This window comes from Myripristis murdjan, chromosome 23, assembly GCF_902150065.1.
Source record: "Myripristis murdjan chromosome 23, fMyrMur1.1, whole genome shotgun sequence".
NCBI lineage: Eukaryota > Metazoa > Chordata > Actinopteri > Holocentriformes > Holocentridae > Myripristis > Myripristis murdjan.
This window is the reverse complement of record NC_044002.1, coordinates 11,210,195-11,224,620: the sequence shown is the minus strand read 5'-3', so window position 1 is coordinate 11,224,620 and position 14,426 is coordinate 11,210,195. Positions and strand designations below refer to the sequence as shown.

The 14,426-nt window shown below is 40.7% G+C and overlaps 2 protein-coding genes across 6 annotated transcripts in view; one reads left to right on the top strand and one right to left on the bottom strand.

Annotated features, from left to right (window-relative positions):
* Positions 1-2,074, bottom strand: part of chchd3a (coiled-coil-helix-coiled-coil-helix domain containing 3a) — a 78,223-nt gene extending 76,149 nt beyond the window's left edge. For 4 of the 5 annotated variants that reach the window (XM_030045696.1, XM_030045698.1, XM_030045697.1 and 1 more), the window contains exons 1-2: positions 1,837-2,074; positions 9-975 (exon numbers count right to left, since the gene is read on the bottom strand). In XM_030045696.1, coding sequence (XP_029901556.1) covers positions 9-975; positions 1,837-1,917 — 1,048 coding nt within the window. In that variant the 5' untranslated portion in view covers positions 1,918-2,074. The remainder of the gene's footprint in view (positions 1-8; positions 976-1,836) is intronic. The other variant, XM_030045700.1, reaches the window with a different exon arrangement.
* Positions 2,075-10,852: 8,778 nt separating this feature from the next.
* exoc4 (exocyst complex component 4) overlaps positions 10,853-14,426 on the top strand; it is a 137,285-nt gene continuing 133,711 nt past the window's right edge. Inside the window, exons 1-2 of the mRNA XM_030045766.1 lie at positions 10,853-10,978; positions 11,980-12,169. Of these exons, the coding sequence (XP_029901626.1) occupies positions 10,899-10,978; positions 11,980-12,169 (270 nt within the window). The 5' untranslated portion in view covers positions 10,853-10,898. The remainder of the gene's footprint in view (positions 10,979-11,979; positions 12,170-14,426) is intronic.

Below are 14,426 nucleotides of genomic sequence, written 5' to 3'. Positions count from 1 at the left end.
CCACTCACCAGCTGGTGCAGCAGGAGGTGGTGGGACCGGAGCTGACTCAGGGGCTGCCAAAGGCTCCACGACTGCCACTGGCTCAGGGATAGGAGGAGAAGATACTGGCTCTGCTGGGGGCTGAGAAGGAGGTGGAACTGGTTCACAAGGAGCAATAAACTCAGCCAGGGGAGGCGCAGCAATTGGATCAGCAGGCTGCGGAGGCAAAGCGTCCATTGGAGGATGTAGGGGTGGTGGCAAGGGGGTGACAGGCTCAACCACAGGAAAGGAGGAGATGGGGTCCGATTCAGGAAGCAGGGGGACAGCAATGGGTTCAATCATGACAGGGGGAGGAGGTAGTATGGATTCAGTTACAGGGGGAGGAGCAATGGGTTCAACTGCAGGAGTGGGGGGTGCAATGGGTTCAATCATGGGAGGAGGAGAAGGTTCAATTACAAGGGGAGGGGGAGCAAGCGGAGTTACAGATTCCACCACAACCGGAGCAGAGGAGGGAGCAGGAGTAAGGGGTTCAATGGGAGCAGGAGTGGGAGGGGGAGGAGGAGGAGGGAGGGGTGTAGGCAAAGTTACCGGCTCAACAACAGCAGGAGGAGGAGGAGGTGCTGCCACGGGCTCAAAAGCAGGAGTAGCGACAGCATTAGCAGCAGTCGTGATTGGTGGGGACGGGATCACCATATCAATGATGGTGGGTGCTGCTACCTGTTCCTTGGGAGGTTGAGGAGGAGGTGGTGCAGGTGCAGCCACATCCTCGGTGGCAGATGGGGCTGGCGGAGGAGGTGCTTGAGGAACAATGGTTTCTACAAGGGGAGGAGGAGGCAAGGAGGTGATGGGGTCAAAAGGAGGTGGCACTGGCCTCAGGAGTGGTGAGGGAGTGAGGGCAGCTGCAAGGGGAGGAGGCGGAGTGGCAGCATTTGAGTGTGAGCGGGGCTTCGGGGGAACGGCAGGCTCCCTCATGCGGTTGATGACATTCTCAGAGAGCTGCAAATGAGGAAGAGTGAAATAATGGTTTTAGTAAAAAAAGATGAACTGCATTTAATAACACCACCAACAAGGGATGGCAGAGCTTTGTTTTGAAGCTGTTTAGACAAACAATAGCAATTACAGCACTGGCAAAAAGTCGATCACACCACATGACTATGAAAAAACTTTAGCCTGACTGATCTTGCTGTCTAACTTAGTGCTTTATAATAGACCGAGCCATGAAAAGTCTTCTTTGACTGACTATGGCCTCTCCACATATATTTAACTTTTGCAGGGACAAAAAAGTAAAAGCTCTCACGACACAAAAATAAAACATGTTATAAAACATCATATCAGTGCAAATGACTCTATGATTACCTAATAACTTACAATAAAGTACTATACTGTAGAAAGTACTATACTATAAAGTATAGATCAAGGAATGACATGGCATGTTTGGGACAAGTTGTGCCATTCTTAAAATGGGCAGGGCACGAGCTCGATGACGCCAACATCAACATTGCACTCCCATTCACATGCTAATGTTACGAAACCCACACATTCCATGTCTATGACTTTCCCAAAGAGACTGTTTAAATTTATATTTCATGCCCATTCCAGACACAATGTCATACTTCTTTAAAGTTCCATGCTACTCTGTGACGTTTCAATGAATGAAGAGATAAAAAACAAACACCGGCATGAAGTCAGCAAGTCAAATCAGTTAGCATAGCCGCTTGCCCTCTCGACGGACAACTTATAAGCAACATAATATCTTTAATAAGTGCCTAATGCGCCATTATGCCAACTAATATGCTTGGATGCAGACTTGGAGCATTTGTTTACCCATCAACAAGCCGGTTTTATGCTCTCACTCACCCGTATGCCCTTCACAACCGTAATGTTGTCGTTCTCATCTGACTCAAATGAAACGCGGCGGGTACTGTTGTTTGCTCCCATTGTCAAACCGCTGGCTGTCAAACCGACACTTAACTACATGCAATATGAAAACTGACATCCACTTATGTTTTGGAAACGTTTATTAGTGCTCAAGCCGGTGACAGGTGGCTGGGCCCGCACGCCGCTGCATGTATACGGTCACACTTCCTTAGCATGACGCTGTTGAAGAACTTGAGAGCTGATTGGAGCACAGAGAGACACTCTATACATAAGCGATTTTCATTGGTTAAAGGCTAGGTCTTGGCGGAGGACTCACAACATTGCCAGTTTAATAACACTGCATAATGGGCTAAATAGTAATGAAATGCAAGTTGCATCAGTGATCCAAACAGAGAGCATGCGGCACTTTTGAATAGGCGAGGTCATTATAAGTATAATATCCTTACAGGGACCTCTGTGGTGTTCAGTGCTGATTTAATAGTGACATCTTTCCTAAAGGTGATCCCTAACATGTAAGGTTACACCATCACCATAACATTATGTTTCTTTAGGAATATTAATAACACTAATTACTATAATTTGTATAGTGCTGCTCCTGCTTTTTAAAAGAGGTGTTCCATGGGATAAATCTATGTCATTAATAATACTGTAATGTCAATTAAATATTTATTCCAGGCCATTAAAAGTATAAAGACCTCTAATGAGATGTATCCCATGAAAGACTGCATTGACCTCATGGTATTTATATTCTTACAGTCTATGCATATCCCCAAAGTATCGCTGGACGTTCTCAGAATAAGCTGCGATCTGTCATAATTGTGATGATATGAATTTGGAAACACTGTCTACCATAGCCTACATGTGGCAGCTGTTGAAATGATATTTGAATTTGGTTACTTGGAGTTACTGATGATTCCTGTTGTTTTAGAAGTGTTGTATGAAGAGGATATCTGATATTATCCAAACTGGCTACTGCATTTTAATCACTGCACAGTGACCATGATCAAAGTGCAGTTTGCCATGACTGCATAGAGTTTGTGCTGTTATGTAATTTGAGCTGAAAAGTGTCAGAAACTAAATTTGTTCATTTCCATTTTTGTCTCAACACAAACACTGGTAAAACACGGTTTTTCCATGTTATTACACGGTTACATACGTAAAAGTGTACATAAAAATTACAAACAGTGCTTCATGATGTACCCTTGTGATATATTTCAGAAACCAGTTTCATACAATCAAGAACATGCAGACAGATGGGGAGGATAAAGAGGAGGAGGAGGAGGAGAGAGGGAGAGAGAGAGAGAGAGTGAGAGAGAGAGAGAGAGAGAGAGAGAGAGATGAAGAGGAAGAGGAGGATCTCCCCCAAAGGCAACAAAGATACAGGCTGCAGAGGTCTTACCAAGTCTTGAGGGAAATGTTACCCAGGATGTGTGCCTCGGTGAAAAAGAGGAAAAAGTAGGGTAAGCAAGAGCAGGTGAGAGGGGACAGATGAGGAGGAGAGACAGAATGGTGAGACGGCAGTGGCTGTGGAGATTTCTATGACTAGGAGTCCTCTGGGGACAGAGGAGGTGTGGAGGGGGAGGTGTGAAAAGAGATGAGGATGTAAATGCTGCTCACCTTGAGCCGACAAAGGCAGCAGGAGAAGAGAAAACCAAGAGAGAATGAGAGAGATGGAAAGACAGGAGGAAGCAGAGATGAGTTGGGTATGAAATATGGCCTGGTTGATGGAACAGCATCCACAGATTGACTTTACAAGTGCAGGATGGCAGAATAGGTTGCCAAGCCCATCTGGGGAATCAGACGCCGCTCCTGAGATGGGAATAAATCTGGAGATGCACAATATCCAGGAGGAAGGAGGCAGTGAGAGGACAAATTTAGGTTGGGAGAAAGAAGCATAATGTGTGTATGCAAAGTGATTTAAAAGTATACACTGACTTTGCCAGCTGAATCTCCTCAGGCAGGCCATTCCATAGTGTGGGAGCTCTGAAGGTAAATGCAAGATCATCTTTTTGTTTTCAGTCTAGACTGAGGTGCAGCCAGAAGAACTCTGTCCCACAATCTCAGGCTGTGTTGTGGTTCACAGGGAGTTAAGGGATCTGAGAAGTAGCTAGTTGGCAGACCTAGACAAGCTTTAAGTGATCAGTGAAATCTTCAAATCAATTGTGTAAGTGACAAGTAACCACTGAAAGAAAGCAAGGGTTGCAGTGATGTGGTTTCTTATTTTTGATAGTTGTTTAAACCCTAGTGGCTGTAGTAGAAAGGATTACAGTAATCTAAACAAGAGAAGGTAAGGGCATTGGTGACCTTCCCTGAGTAGGTAGAAGAGAAGAATGATGACAAATATGTTATCAAAGAGGACAAAGACAAGGATGAAAAACTGAGAGATCCCCCTTTTTCAAAGTGGCTTGGACATCGATGTCAGCAGTGATGAATGTGCCGTTGTTCAAATGTAAAACAGCAACGATGAGCCTTTTCCCCAAGACAAGCAGAGCACTGGGCTACCTACTGATGCCTGTGTTGGGCTAAATTCCCAACACAGGCATCATTTCATCCTTGTCAATTTATCACACCCACTTTGTTTTGGAAAAGTGCACTGAGTCGGAATAAATTATATCAGAAAAATCTTCTGAGGAAACTTTTGAAAAGTGGACAAAGGGTAGGATGACCTCAAGACCAAATGTCCTCACAACATTGCATAAGAAAAGAAAAAGGGAAAAAATTCCTTTGAAGTATGATATAAAGACTGAAAAGTTGCACTGATGTGCAGTTGGCTTGGGTTTACATGTAAAAAAAAAAAACTCATCTCTTTGATTCCAGATACATCATATTATTTAAGGATGGGTCTGTATCAAGCACTCAGCAAATTAACTATCATACAAGAGAATCCCAATTTATTTTTGAAAAGTACCATTCCTGTTTCTATACTTAAACTTCCTTCTGCCTTTTCAGAAACTAATGTAGCTTTGGTGCACAACAGAGTGCAGCTGAAAATTTGATATACCTGGTGAGGAGGACTGGAGGTTATTGGTAAGAGATGACGATTCATACAAATTGCCCCGTAAACTTGATATATTAAACACACAATTCCATAATACACTCAATCATAATGCTCCTTTCTGCTGATTTTTCTATTTTTCAGGCAGTGTCTGGTGTACACTATGTGTTTGCCGTGCTCTGCAAAAACAAATCAATAAAAGCCTTTTAAAGAATTCATTGGAGTAGTGTATAATATTGTTGAGAAATTTCATATATACAGAGGACTCAGAGCCACATTTTTTGTTGATCATATATTGTATCGCAGTTATTGAAATCCACTTTCTGTCTTGCTGCTTTCATCAATCAAGCAAAGACACATTAAAAATGAATGTCGTTACTAAAATAATGGGGCTCTCTTCTTTACAGAGAAACACCTTGGCCTTGAATAAAAATTTAGTCTTATTCAAAATCTGGAATGCAGTGCACTTCCATGGAACTCAAAAATGTCTGTTGCATTTTAACTTACGACTGTCGTGTTACAATAAATGGAAGAAAAAAAGAAAGAAACAGAGCTGGCTACATTAAGGCCTGCTCAATAGAACCAAAGAAGCACTCTGCCTTGTAATGGTAATTCATCGCACTGAGTATACACATACAAATAATTACATTACAGGCTTGAAAGTTCACTTAGGTGGCTGCGTACCTCATCAAACTGAAGCCAAGTAGAAAACCAATGGCGCTGTCTCGTTAAGGCTCACTCAGCAAAATCAAGAGGTAAAATGAGCCCCCAGACACATTTAAAATAAAATAAAAACAATTACTGCTATTTCACATATTTAGACAAACAAAACTTAAATTTTTGAGTTTATAAGTTTTGTCTATATACATTTTCAGTTGCGGCTGTTCATCTAATCAGTTGCAACATTTTTTCATAATAATAATTTATAATAATTTTTGATAAATAGCCCTTTGACATTAATGTGAATTTTGCAATGATAAAAAAAAACATTGTGTATTACTATATGTTTGTACATCACATTTTGCATCACTGTCAGAGAACAGGATGAGGGGTTTATTCCATAAAAGAAGTACTTGAGGAGCAAACTTGATAATACAAGTAGAACACATTTTGTCCCAGTTTTGGAAAACAGCTACTGGGTACTGAGATGTTTTCACTTTTCAAAGTCAGGATTAAGATTTATCATTGGTGCAAGCCAATCTTCTTTACTGGTCAGTGGCTGTGTCAGTGGTTTTGCACACAGTAAAGGTTTTTGTAAATTGGGGCTTTAGATTTCACATTTTAGGCCTTTCACTGATGCTTTTATGCAGAAAGGGTGCAACAGTAGAATAAGCTGAAATTCACTAATAACAAGCATTACAAAAAATAAAACAAACAAACTAAAAACTAATGAAAAATTAAAGTCAGGGAATTTATGCTATTGTATTATTTTTTCTGAACATAGAGCTATTGCATAGAGTGAAGATCTGAGAAAACAAAGCTAGGGAGAAAGCTGAGTGGATTTTAGAGTGGGTTAGAGGATGCACTTCATCGGGGGAAAAAGTGATATGAGGTCATTCTTGAAAAGATTTCAGCCAACAACAAAAGATGAAAAGTGACGCTACTGTTCTGGCTGAAGGGGGGAAGGTCATTCCAGCACTGAGGAGACAGGATGTACAAAAGTTTCCTCCAAGTAGAGTGATGGCCAGGCCTGCAGGGCTGCACCATGGCCTGGAGCTATGAGGGTGCAGATGCTCTCCCTGCCTTGAACGCCAGCAGCAGGATCCTGAATTAGATATTCATTTTGCATAAGTGAGGTTCAGATTCCACATTAAAACTGGTACAAAGGTATAATAAAGGTCTATTTTGTTTGTTGTGGGTTTCCGTACATTTTGATTTTCTCTCTCTCTAACACACACACACACACACACACTGCAACAAAACACCAAGTGCACATCTTGAAATTTTATTTTTGCCTTTTCTGTGTTTTTATAGGTATTCAAATGTTTTCAGTGAGGCCACATCAATATCAATTCCCATAAACAGTAGGAAGGCAATTTTCCCAAGGGGAATTTCTTACCTCTGCAAGGCTGTCTGTTGTGATTACATAATAAAAAATTATCATGTGCAGCAGTGCCCCGAGGGCACTCCCAGAAAAGCCTCAGGCTCAACTGTATGCAGTCCTTATAGAATAGAGAAGTGATTGAACGGCAGATTGTGAAAAGTAGCCCTGCTCGTTGTTTATGACATCCATGAAATATTGCTAGAACTATCTCATGACTGCCATGATACTGACCATTGTGACTGTAATATTCCCCACAATGGCTGAAGATGTGAATAAGGGTAAAAGAACACTCGTTTGTCCTGTTTGTGCAGTTTCCCTTTTACATAGTCACACTGCGGTCAGATGCCATATGGGTGTCTGAAATGAAGTTAATGATGCATGTTAACACTCTTTCTTTAGCACACCCTGCATGCCCTTGCACTGGACTGTATAATCATGTGATTTGGGTTGCTGGTGATATCCTTGCACCTGTAGGATTCTTGGTGGCAATCCAAGTATTTTGCTTATCCTCTTAACTTCAATTGATCTTCTGTGTATCTTATTCTTGATCTGCTGATTTCTGACATGAATTCCCCTCGAGGAGCCTGACATTTTCATCTGACCCCACTACTTTCTTACATTTCTGAAACAGAAGTCCTGTACATCAGTAAAATCAGTTTAATCAAACATTTCTCTCTCAAAACGGAAATACAGTTACATATTGGGATGAAACCTCTAAATAATAAGATCTTGTTTTGAAGTGCTTCATTTCAATGTCAATATCACATACAGTACAGGCCAAAAGTTTGGACACACCTTCTCATTCAATGCGTTTTCTTTATTTTCATGACTATTTACATTGTAGAGTCTCACTGAAGGCATCAAAACTATGAATGAACACATGTGGAGTTATGTACTTAACAAAAAAAGGTGAAATAACTGAAAACATGTTTTATATTCTAGTTTCTTCAAAATAGCCACCCTTTGCTCTGATTACTGCTTTGCACACTCTTGGCATTCTCTGGATGAGCTTCAAGAGGTAGTCACCTGAAATGGTTTTCCAACAGTCTTGAAGGAGTTCCCAGAGGTGTTTAGCACTTGTTGGCCCCTTTGCCTTCACTCTGCGGTCCAGCTCACCCCAAACCATCTCGATTGGGTTCAGGTCCGGTGACTGTGAAGGCCAGGTCATCTGCCGCAGCAGATGTAGGTGTATGTTCACTGGAGATATACAAGTTATATTATATTCAAGTTAAATTATAAATCCATTCCATATAATGTGAACAAAAGCACTGTGCATAGAACAGACACTATGATTATCCTGCTCCCGTCACACATACTAGGGAGAAAGTATTTTCTCTTTAATTCAATTACCAGCGGATAACATTTTCTTGCTTCCTAGGTATTTACATGGAAATTGGGAAAAATATACAATATTTATGCAATATTTTTATTTTTCTGTTTGTTCAACATCCACCTCAGCTCACTTAGAATATGTACTATAGTTTTTACTGTACTGTGAGTTATCAGTGACTAATTAGTTAATTAGAAACCAAACATGGCAAAATACAATCTTAAATTTGCCATTGGCATAGGATATGAGCTGCACTTGACACCAGAACCATATTTGTGCTGAAGCACCTACTTAAATATATGCTTTTGAAAATGCAGAGCTCCTCTTATTGTAATCCAGTTTAATCCACTGTTCCTCCAAAACCCAGATACTGTAACTATCTATTGAAGCTTAAACAAATTAGGTTGTTTATTGCAAGGTGGTTGCTCCATAATTCAAGATGAACAATGGAAGTGGAGGAGAACACACTTTTTTGTGTTTTAAAGGAGCCTGAACAGGCCACTCACCTGAAATACATATATCACTACTGTGTATCAGCAACATTTATTTGTTATTTTATTACAAATGAGACAAAGGACATAGAGTAATGGAAGAAGAGAGAGCCACTGAGCACCAAAGATGCATCATTTGCATTTAGATCTATAAATTAACAGATCATAAGCGCACATCCCACACAGGCTATATTGCCCTTGTTTTTGAACCACACAGGTCAGTCAGTCAAAACAATCATTAAGTGTCCAAACACACATCCAGTTAGAAGAAATAACCTTGGCGCTGTGTTATTGGAGAGAGGAAGCCCACTAGATTAGCTGGACTGATGGGATATTTTCTGCAGGGCAAGGTGATAAGAACTTCGAAATTAAACTTGGCCCTGGGAAGCTAGGTTCCTTCAAAAGAAAAAAGTGGCTCCTGCATGACACAGTGATTGTTTCTTTTTTTGGAGGGGATACAAAGATCGCCCACAATGTTATCTCGTCAGTCCACCAGCGCATCAATCAGGGCCCAGGCTGCTGGGAATCGACCCCTTCGCTCCAAAATCAATGCCCTCTCCCATTCTCTTTGGTACAGCAGAGATTGTCAGAGATACAGCACAGGAGAGCTCTGCCAAATGCAGCACTATATGTTCTAAATGGGGGAGGCCATTAACTCGCTGACACACACTGTCTCTCTCCTTTCTTCTCTGCTCAACCTTTCTATTATCAGTCTCTCGAGGATCAGATTGAAAGTGTTACAGTGAAACAGTGTGGTTTTCCTATCGCAGTATTTCTATTGTATGCAAACTATTCCTGTAAAAAATCAATTTGCAAAATCACTTGAATTAAGATAGTATTAATACATGCGGAGTGATATAATTGTGTACATTCCTTCATGACACCACCACCACCACTCTCACCTTTATCAATAACTCTGATTATTGCACTCATATTAAATATTAATTGTTCACCCCTCCATCCTCATCCTCCTTCTCCTCTTCATCATCTTAATCATCACTTTCACCACCAACACCACCCTCCATAGTGACTCTGATCAATGGCCCTGGTTAAAAATCCTTGATATTATGCACAACAGGCTGACTGGGTACCATGGAGTAATTCATCATCCAAAGTACGTTATCAATAGGAAATATGAATTCAATCTATGAATGGACTGATTAATAATAAATGGCTTAAAATGATTTGAAATGAGCAGATTAAAATTTCATAACTCAAGTGTTTGAATTTCTCAAGCAATTCAACAGACGATTCTTCCCGCTTTGCATAGCTTATCTATTATTGAACTGTTTGTGTGAACACCTGCATATGAAAGTTCAAGGGCTTATAGTCAGCTATATGAATCCTGCAAGTGTCAGACAAGCCACATCCCAGGTCCAGTGATGGTTGCTACTTGCTACCATCTGCAACATTGTTGAATGGGATGAGAAGGCTTGCCCTGTAATCTCAAGGCCTTACGCAGGATATTCCTCCTGCATCAACTTTGGCTGCTCAGTTTGTCAGAGGTCCTGGTCTAATTCTACAGATTCATCTCCGGAGGTTTTCCCACAGTTTCTTCCTACTAACAAATCAACACTTTCTACCAGCCCTAAAAGAAAACTCCCACCCTCACACATGAACACACACAGGCACACATGAACCCCCCATCTGTATGTGGACACTAATACAACAGATTACTATTAGGCATCAATCTGTCATTAAGGTCTCTTTCGCCATTTATGTCACTCTTGTTGTACTTTTTGCTAATATAACTACACTGGAACCTTTTTTCAGTATTTAATCTTGATTTTATTTGTGGTGGTTATTATTACAATCTCCACTATATGTGAGGATCGAGGGAGGTCCTGTTGCATTTTGTCCTGCACCTGTTATCTCTATATTATTTAACTGTAGCCAGTCATTGACTTGAATAATTGAAGTAGGCCTATTTGAATAAGAAAGCTTTTGCAAAAGCTAGAAATGGCGACTCAAAAGAAGGCAAAGAAAAAAAGCACATTTTTATTTAATTGGCCGCAAATGTCTGCGATCTGAAAGGTAAGATCCATGGTCTGAAACGCTCAACAATACTACTGATCTACGGGCTTCCTCCACTGTGCTCGGTTTCTTATTGAACTACAACTCCCAGCAGCGCTCTGTGCACCTCGCGCGTTTGTCTTCCTGTTTAGTGCAGCAGCTGGAAAAATGGCAGCTGATACAGGGAGATACAGGAGTGCTGTTAGCAAAAGCAAAGACCCTTCCGGTCTGCTCATCTCTGTTATAAGGTAAGGACTGTCACAGTTATTGTTTATTGTTCATAGCGGCGGTGAAACTTTCGACAGTTGTTTAGCTGGGCTTGTATTTGCTCTCAGATAGGGCTTTCCAGCTAGCTCTTATGCTAAAGCTAATGTTACATCCTTTCTGTATCATGAGTAATACTGAAAAAATAGACAGCACTCTAGTTTGACATTTGTTTGATATTGGGTGTTGTACATCGCTTAAGCATGGCAGCAGTTTCATTTTGTCCCGAAGGGTAGAAAAAGGTTGCTACTGACTGTTTTATCGTAAAAGTTAGCTAACGCGAGTTGACATAACGGGTGTGACAGATATCATGGATTAGTTAGTCTAAAACCTTCCTTACCTTCCTGCCAAGCAGATATTATAATAGCGTATATCTGTAATTCCCAAAGTGGGGTACCCCAGGGGTCCTGTAGGGTGCTCCAGTTTAATTTCACCATTACTTCACCATTATTTCATTCACGGCTTATTCTAGACTAGAGAGAAAATGTAAGGACAACAAAAGCATGTCAAATGAGGATCTGCTGCCTCATTTGTGTCTCTTTGTGGAATATTTGGCAGTGACAGAGTTTGGTGTAAATGTCCCGATGCTATAATTGACATTACTCCTCCTACCTTTTTAATAACCTGCTTCTGTTGTTTGACCCTTATGCTGCAATATACAACATAAACTTACATTTCCACATTGCCCAGTCATGGTGATTGTCGGTATTATTGCCTTGCACCCTTTTCATTACCACATTTTCTTCACCATATGCTGCCTTCAAGTACTCATCTTAAGCTCCCACTTGTACTCGACTTATAATTAGGGTTTTTCTGGGGGCACTTGAAAGCAGGGTGATTATTGCAGTGATGTTTTTTTTCCTTACTTGTGGTCCCAGCTCTCCACCGTTACAGTGTTGATGCTGAGTTCAGATTCTTGACATCACAACTTTTCTTCCCTCTCTCTCTCCCTTTCACTGTTACTCTCCCTCTCTCTGTAACCCAGGACTTTGTCCAACAGCGATGATGTGCAGGACAGGGAGACAGAGAAGGGGCGTCTTGAGGAGGCTTTTGAGAAATGTGACAGGGACTTGGATGAGCAGATTGTCCAGCACTATGCTGAACTCACCACAGCAATCCGGACCTACCAGAGCATCACCGAGCGCATCACAAGCTCCCGCAACAAGATCAAACAGGTAGCAGAGAGAGACACAAACATACTGTGCATACACAAACACTGGACACTGGGTTGAATCTTGAATGCTTTTAGAAACTCTTACTGGATTTCATACGACACTGCATTAGATGGATTTCAAAACAAATATACCGAACTGCATGATTAAAAACAAATCAAAAAGCTTTTCATTCGTTGAAAGGGAACCTTGTCTCTGTTTTGAGTCCTTGTTATGTTTCATGAGTAAATCACTGACTTAGCTGACAAAATTATAGTAATTCAAGAAGAAAAGTAACCTCTGCCTTCTTGGCACTCAAAAGCTGTGTCAGAATCCTTTGCTCTGCCATGGAATTATGTGTGGAAAAACTAGTAGATTTTAATAATAAATTTTTCTGTGTCTTACGTCGACACACAAAGTCTGTAAAATGATGAAGAAATCTCATATGGTTTCTGTCAAATCAGGCCTGTTACTTCTTTGTTTTTTACATGGCCATCTTATACTCAATCAGTCTTGAAAGTAAGTCTGTCGTACTTGTTAAATGATGACACATTTTGAGGCAGCCTTTTGCTCCCTCCCTAACACAGGTTGTTGCAGATATGGCAAAAGACTGTCAATCCCAATGCTTTTTATTACCTGGATACATTTTTGATTTAATCATTCAGGCCTGGATTGCAAGCAGTGGTCACAGAGGGTGAAAGTAATCAAATCCACTCAGAAATCAAACAAAAATCAGTCTTACTCACACACACACATACTCACCCACACGGATTGAATGATAATACATATTTATACAGAAGATGGAGTGATTTTATTCTGAAGTTAATCACTAAAAACACTGTCAGAAATTTGAATACAAGTGAGGGCTTGGTTGATTACTCTGGAGTGAGTAAGTATGCCTGTGTGTGTCTGTGTATGTGACGACACCACTGTATTTGACACTTCTGTCACCAAAAGAGCTATTGGGAGAGCCTGTCAGAGGATTATACAGCAGTGTAATGTCAACCTCATCTCTGAGGACTGCTTGTGTTTATTTGTTTTCTTCAAGCATTTGAATACCACTGTGAATTGTAAATTTGTTAATTCTCATTAACTCCTACCACACCAGCCAGCTGAGCCAAAGCCATAGTGTTATAATGAGGTTTGGGACAAGATCACTTTCCCCTTTTTGAGTCTGTATTTCAGAGAGTCTCTCCACATAAAGACATTGATAAGATGTTATTTTCTCTCAAGTGCTATTTTTAGTTTTGTCACCCATTGCCATATGTCACCATTTAGAAATTATTTCCCTCCCAGGTGAAAGAGAACCTAGAAATATCCTGTTATTTTTGTTGCAAGTGCCAGATGGGGGTAGATGACACCTTTTGGCTGCGTGTCTATTGCAGTGGTTTTCATTGGGAAGGATGCAGCATGGCATGGTCCTGACAGTGCTGGGAGCTTTGCATTGCTTTAGCAGTCAGAATGTTAATAGGAGGGAGTGTAAAATGGTAGTAAATGATAAATGATACACAGGGAGAGGCCATTCTCTGCAGTGATTTCAAAGCAGATGCGAAGTGTGGTTTAGTCAGGTAGCTGTTCTGAAATTACTGTTTTAAGTTTTAAGCACACAACTTGTTCAGTCAAAATTTACCCCCCAGTCAAATATTTAAATTGCCAGCGTGGATTGGTACTCTTATTCTTGTTTCTTAAGTGCACTGGCTCTTGATCTTAGGATGTAATGGACTGAGTGACTGACTGACTCCACCTTGTTGAAAAAGGTGCAGTCTGTGATTTTGACCACTAGATGGTGTCATCAATACAGACTCTGTAAACACAAAAACTGCATGCAGAAATAGCATAGCTAATGAACCATTGTTAGCCAGTGTCAGCCACCGGTTGAAGTGTTTAACCAAAAGCAAAGGAAAAAGTGTGTTTTGCGATGGAAACAGTGGATTTAACTCGCACAAAGCTTCTGTTGGATTATTTAGATTAGTTTATCTCTGAGGTTTACTTCGAAAATGTGTTGAAATGGCAGACTTAGCTACAACGTAGGTCCTGAATTAACTGTTTGTCTCGCTGCATTGCTCATTTTTGTGACTTTTTTTTTTTGTTTGGGGGTTGGTCAAGTGATTTTGACATAGCTACACATAACATATGTTTGTTATCCGAATGACAAAAGTAAAATGCGTTAGCTTCAAAAATGCGGCTAATTTGCCACGATAATGCTATTCCAGACTGAGTGAACAAGTTTTCACCTTCCATAGCCTGAAATATGTGTGTGTAGGTTATCCTTCTAACATTA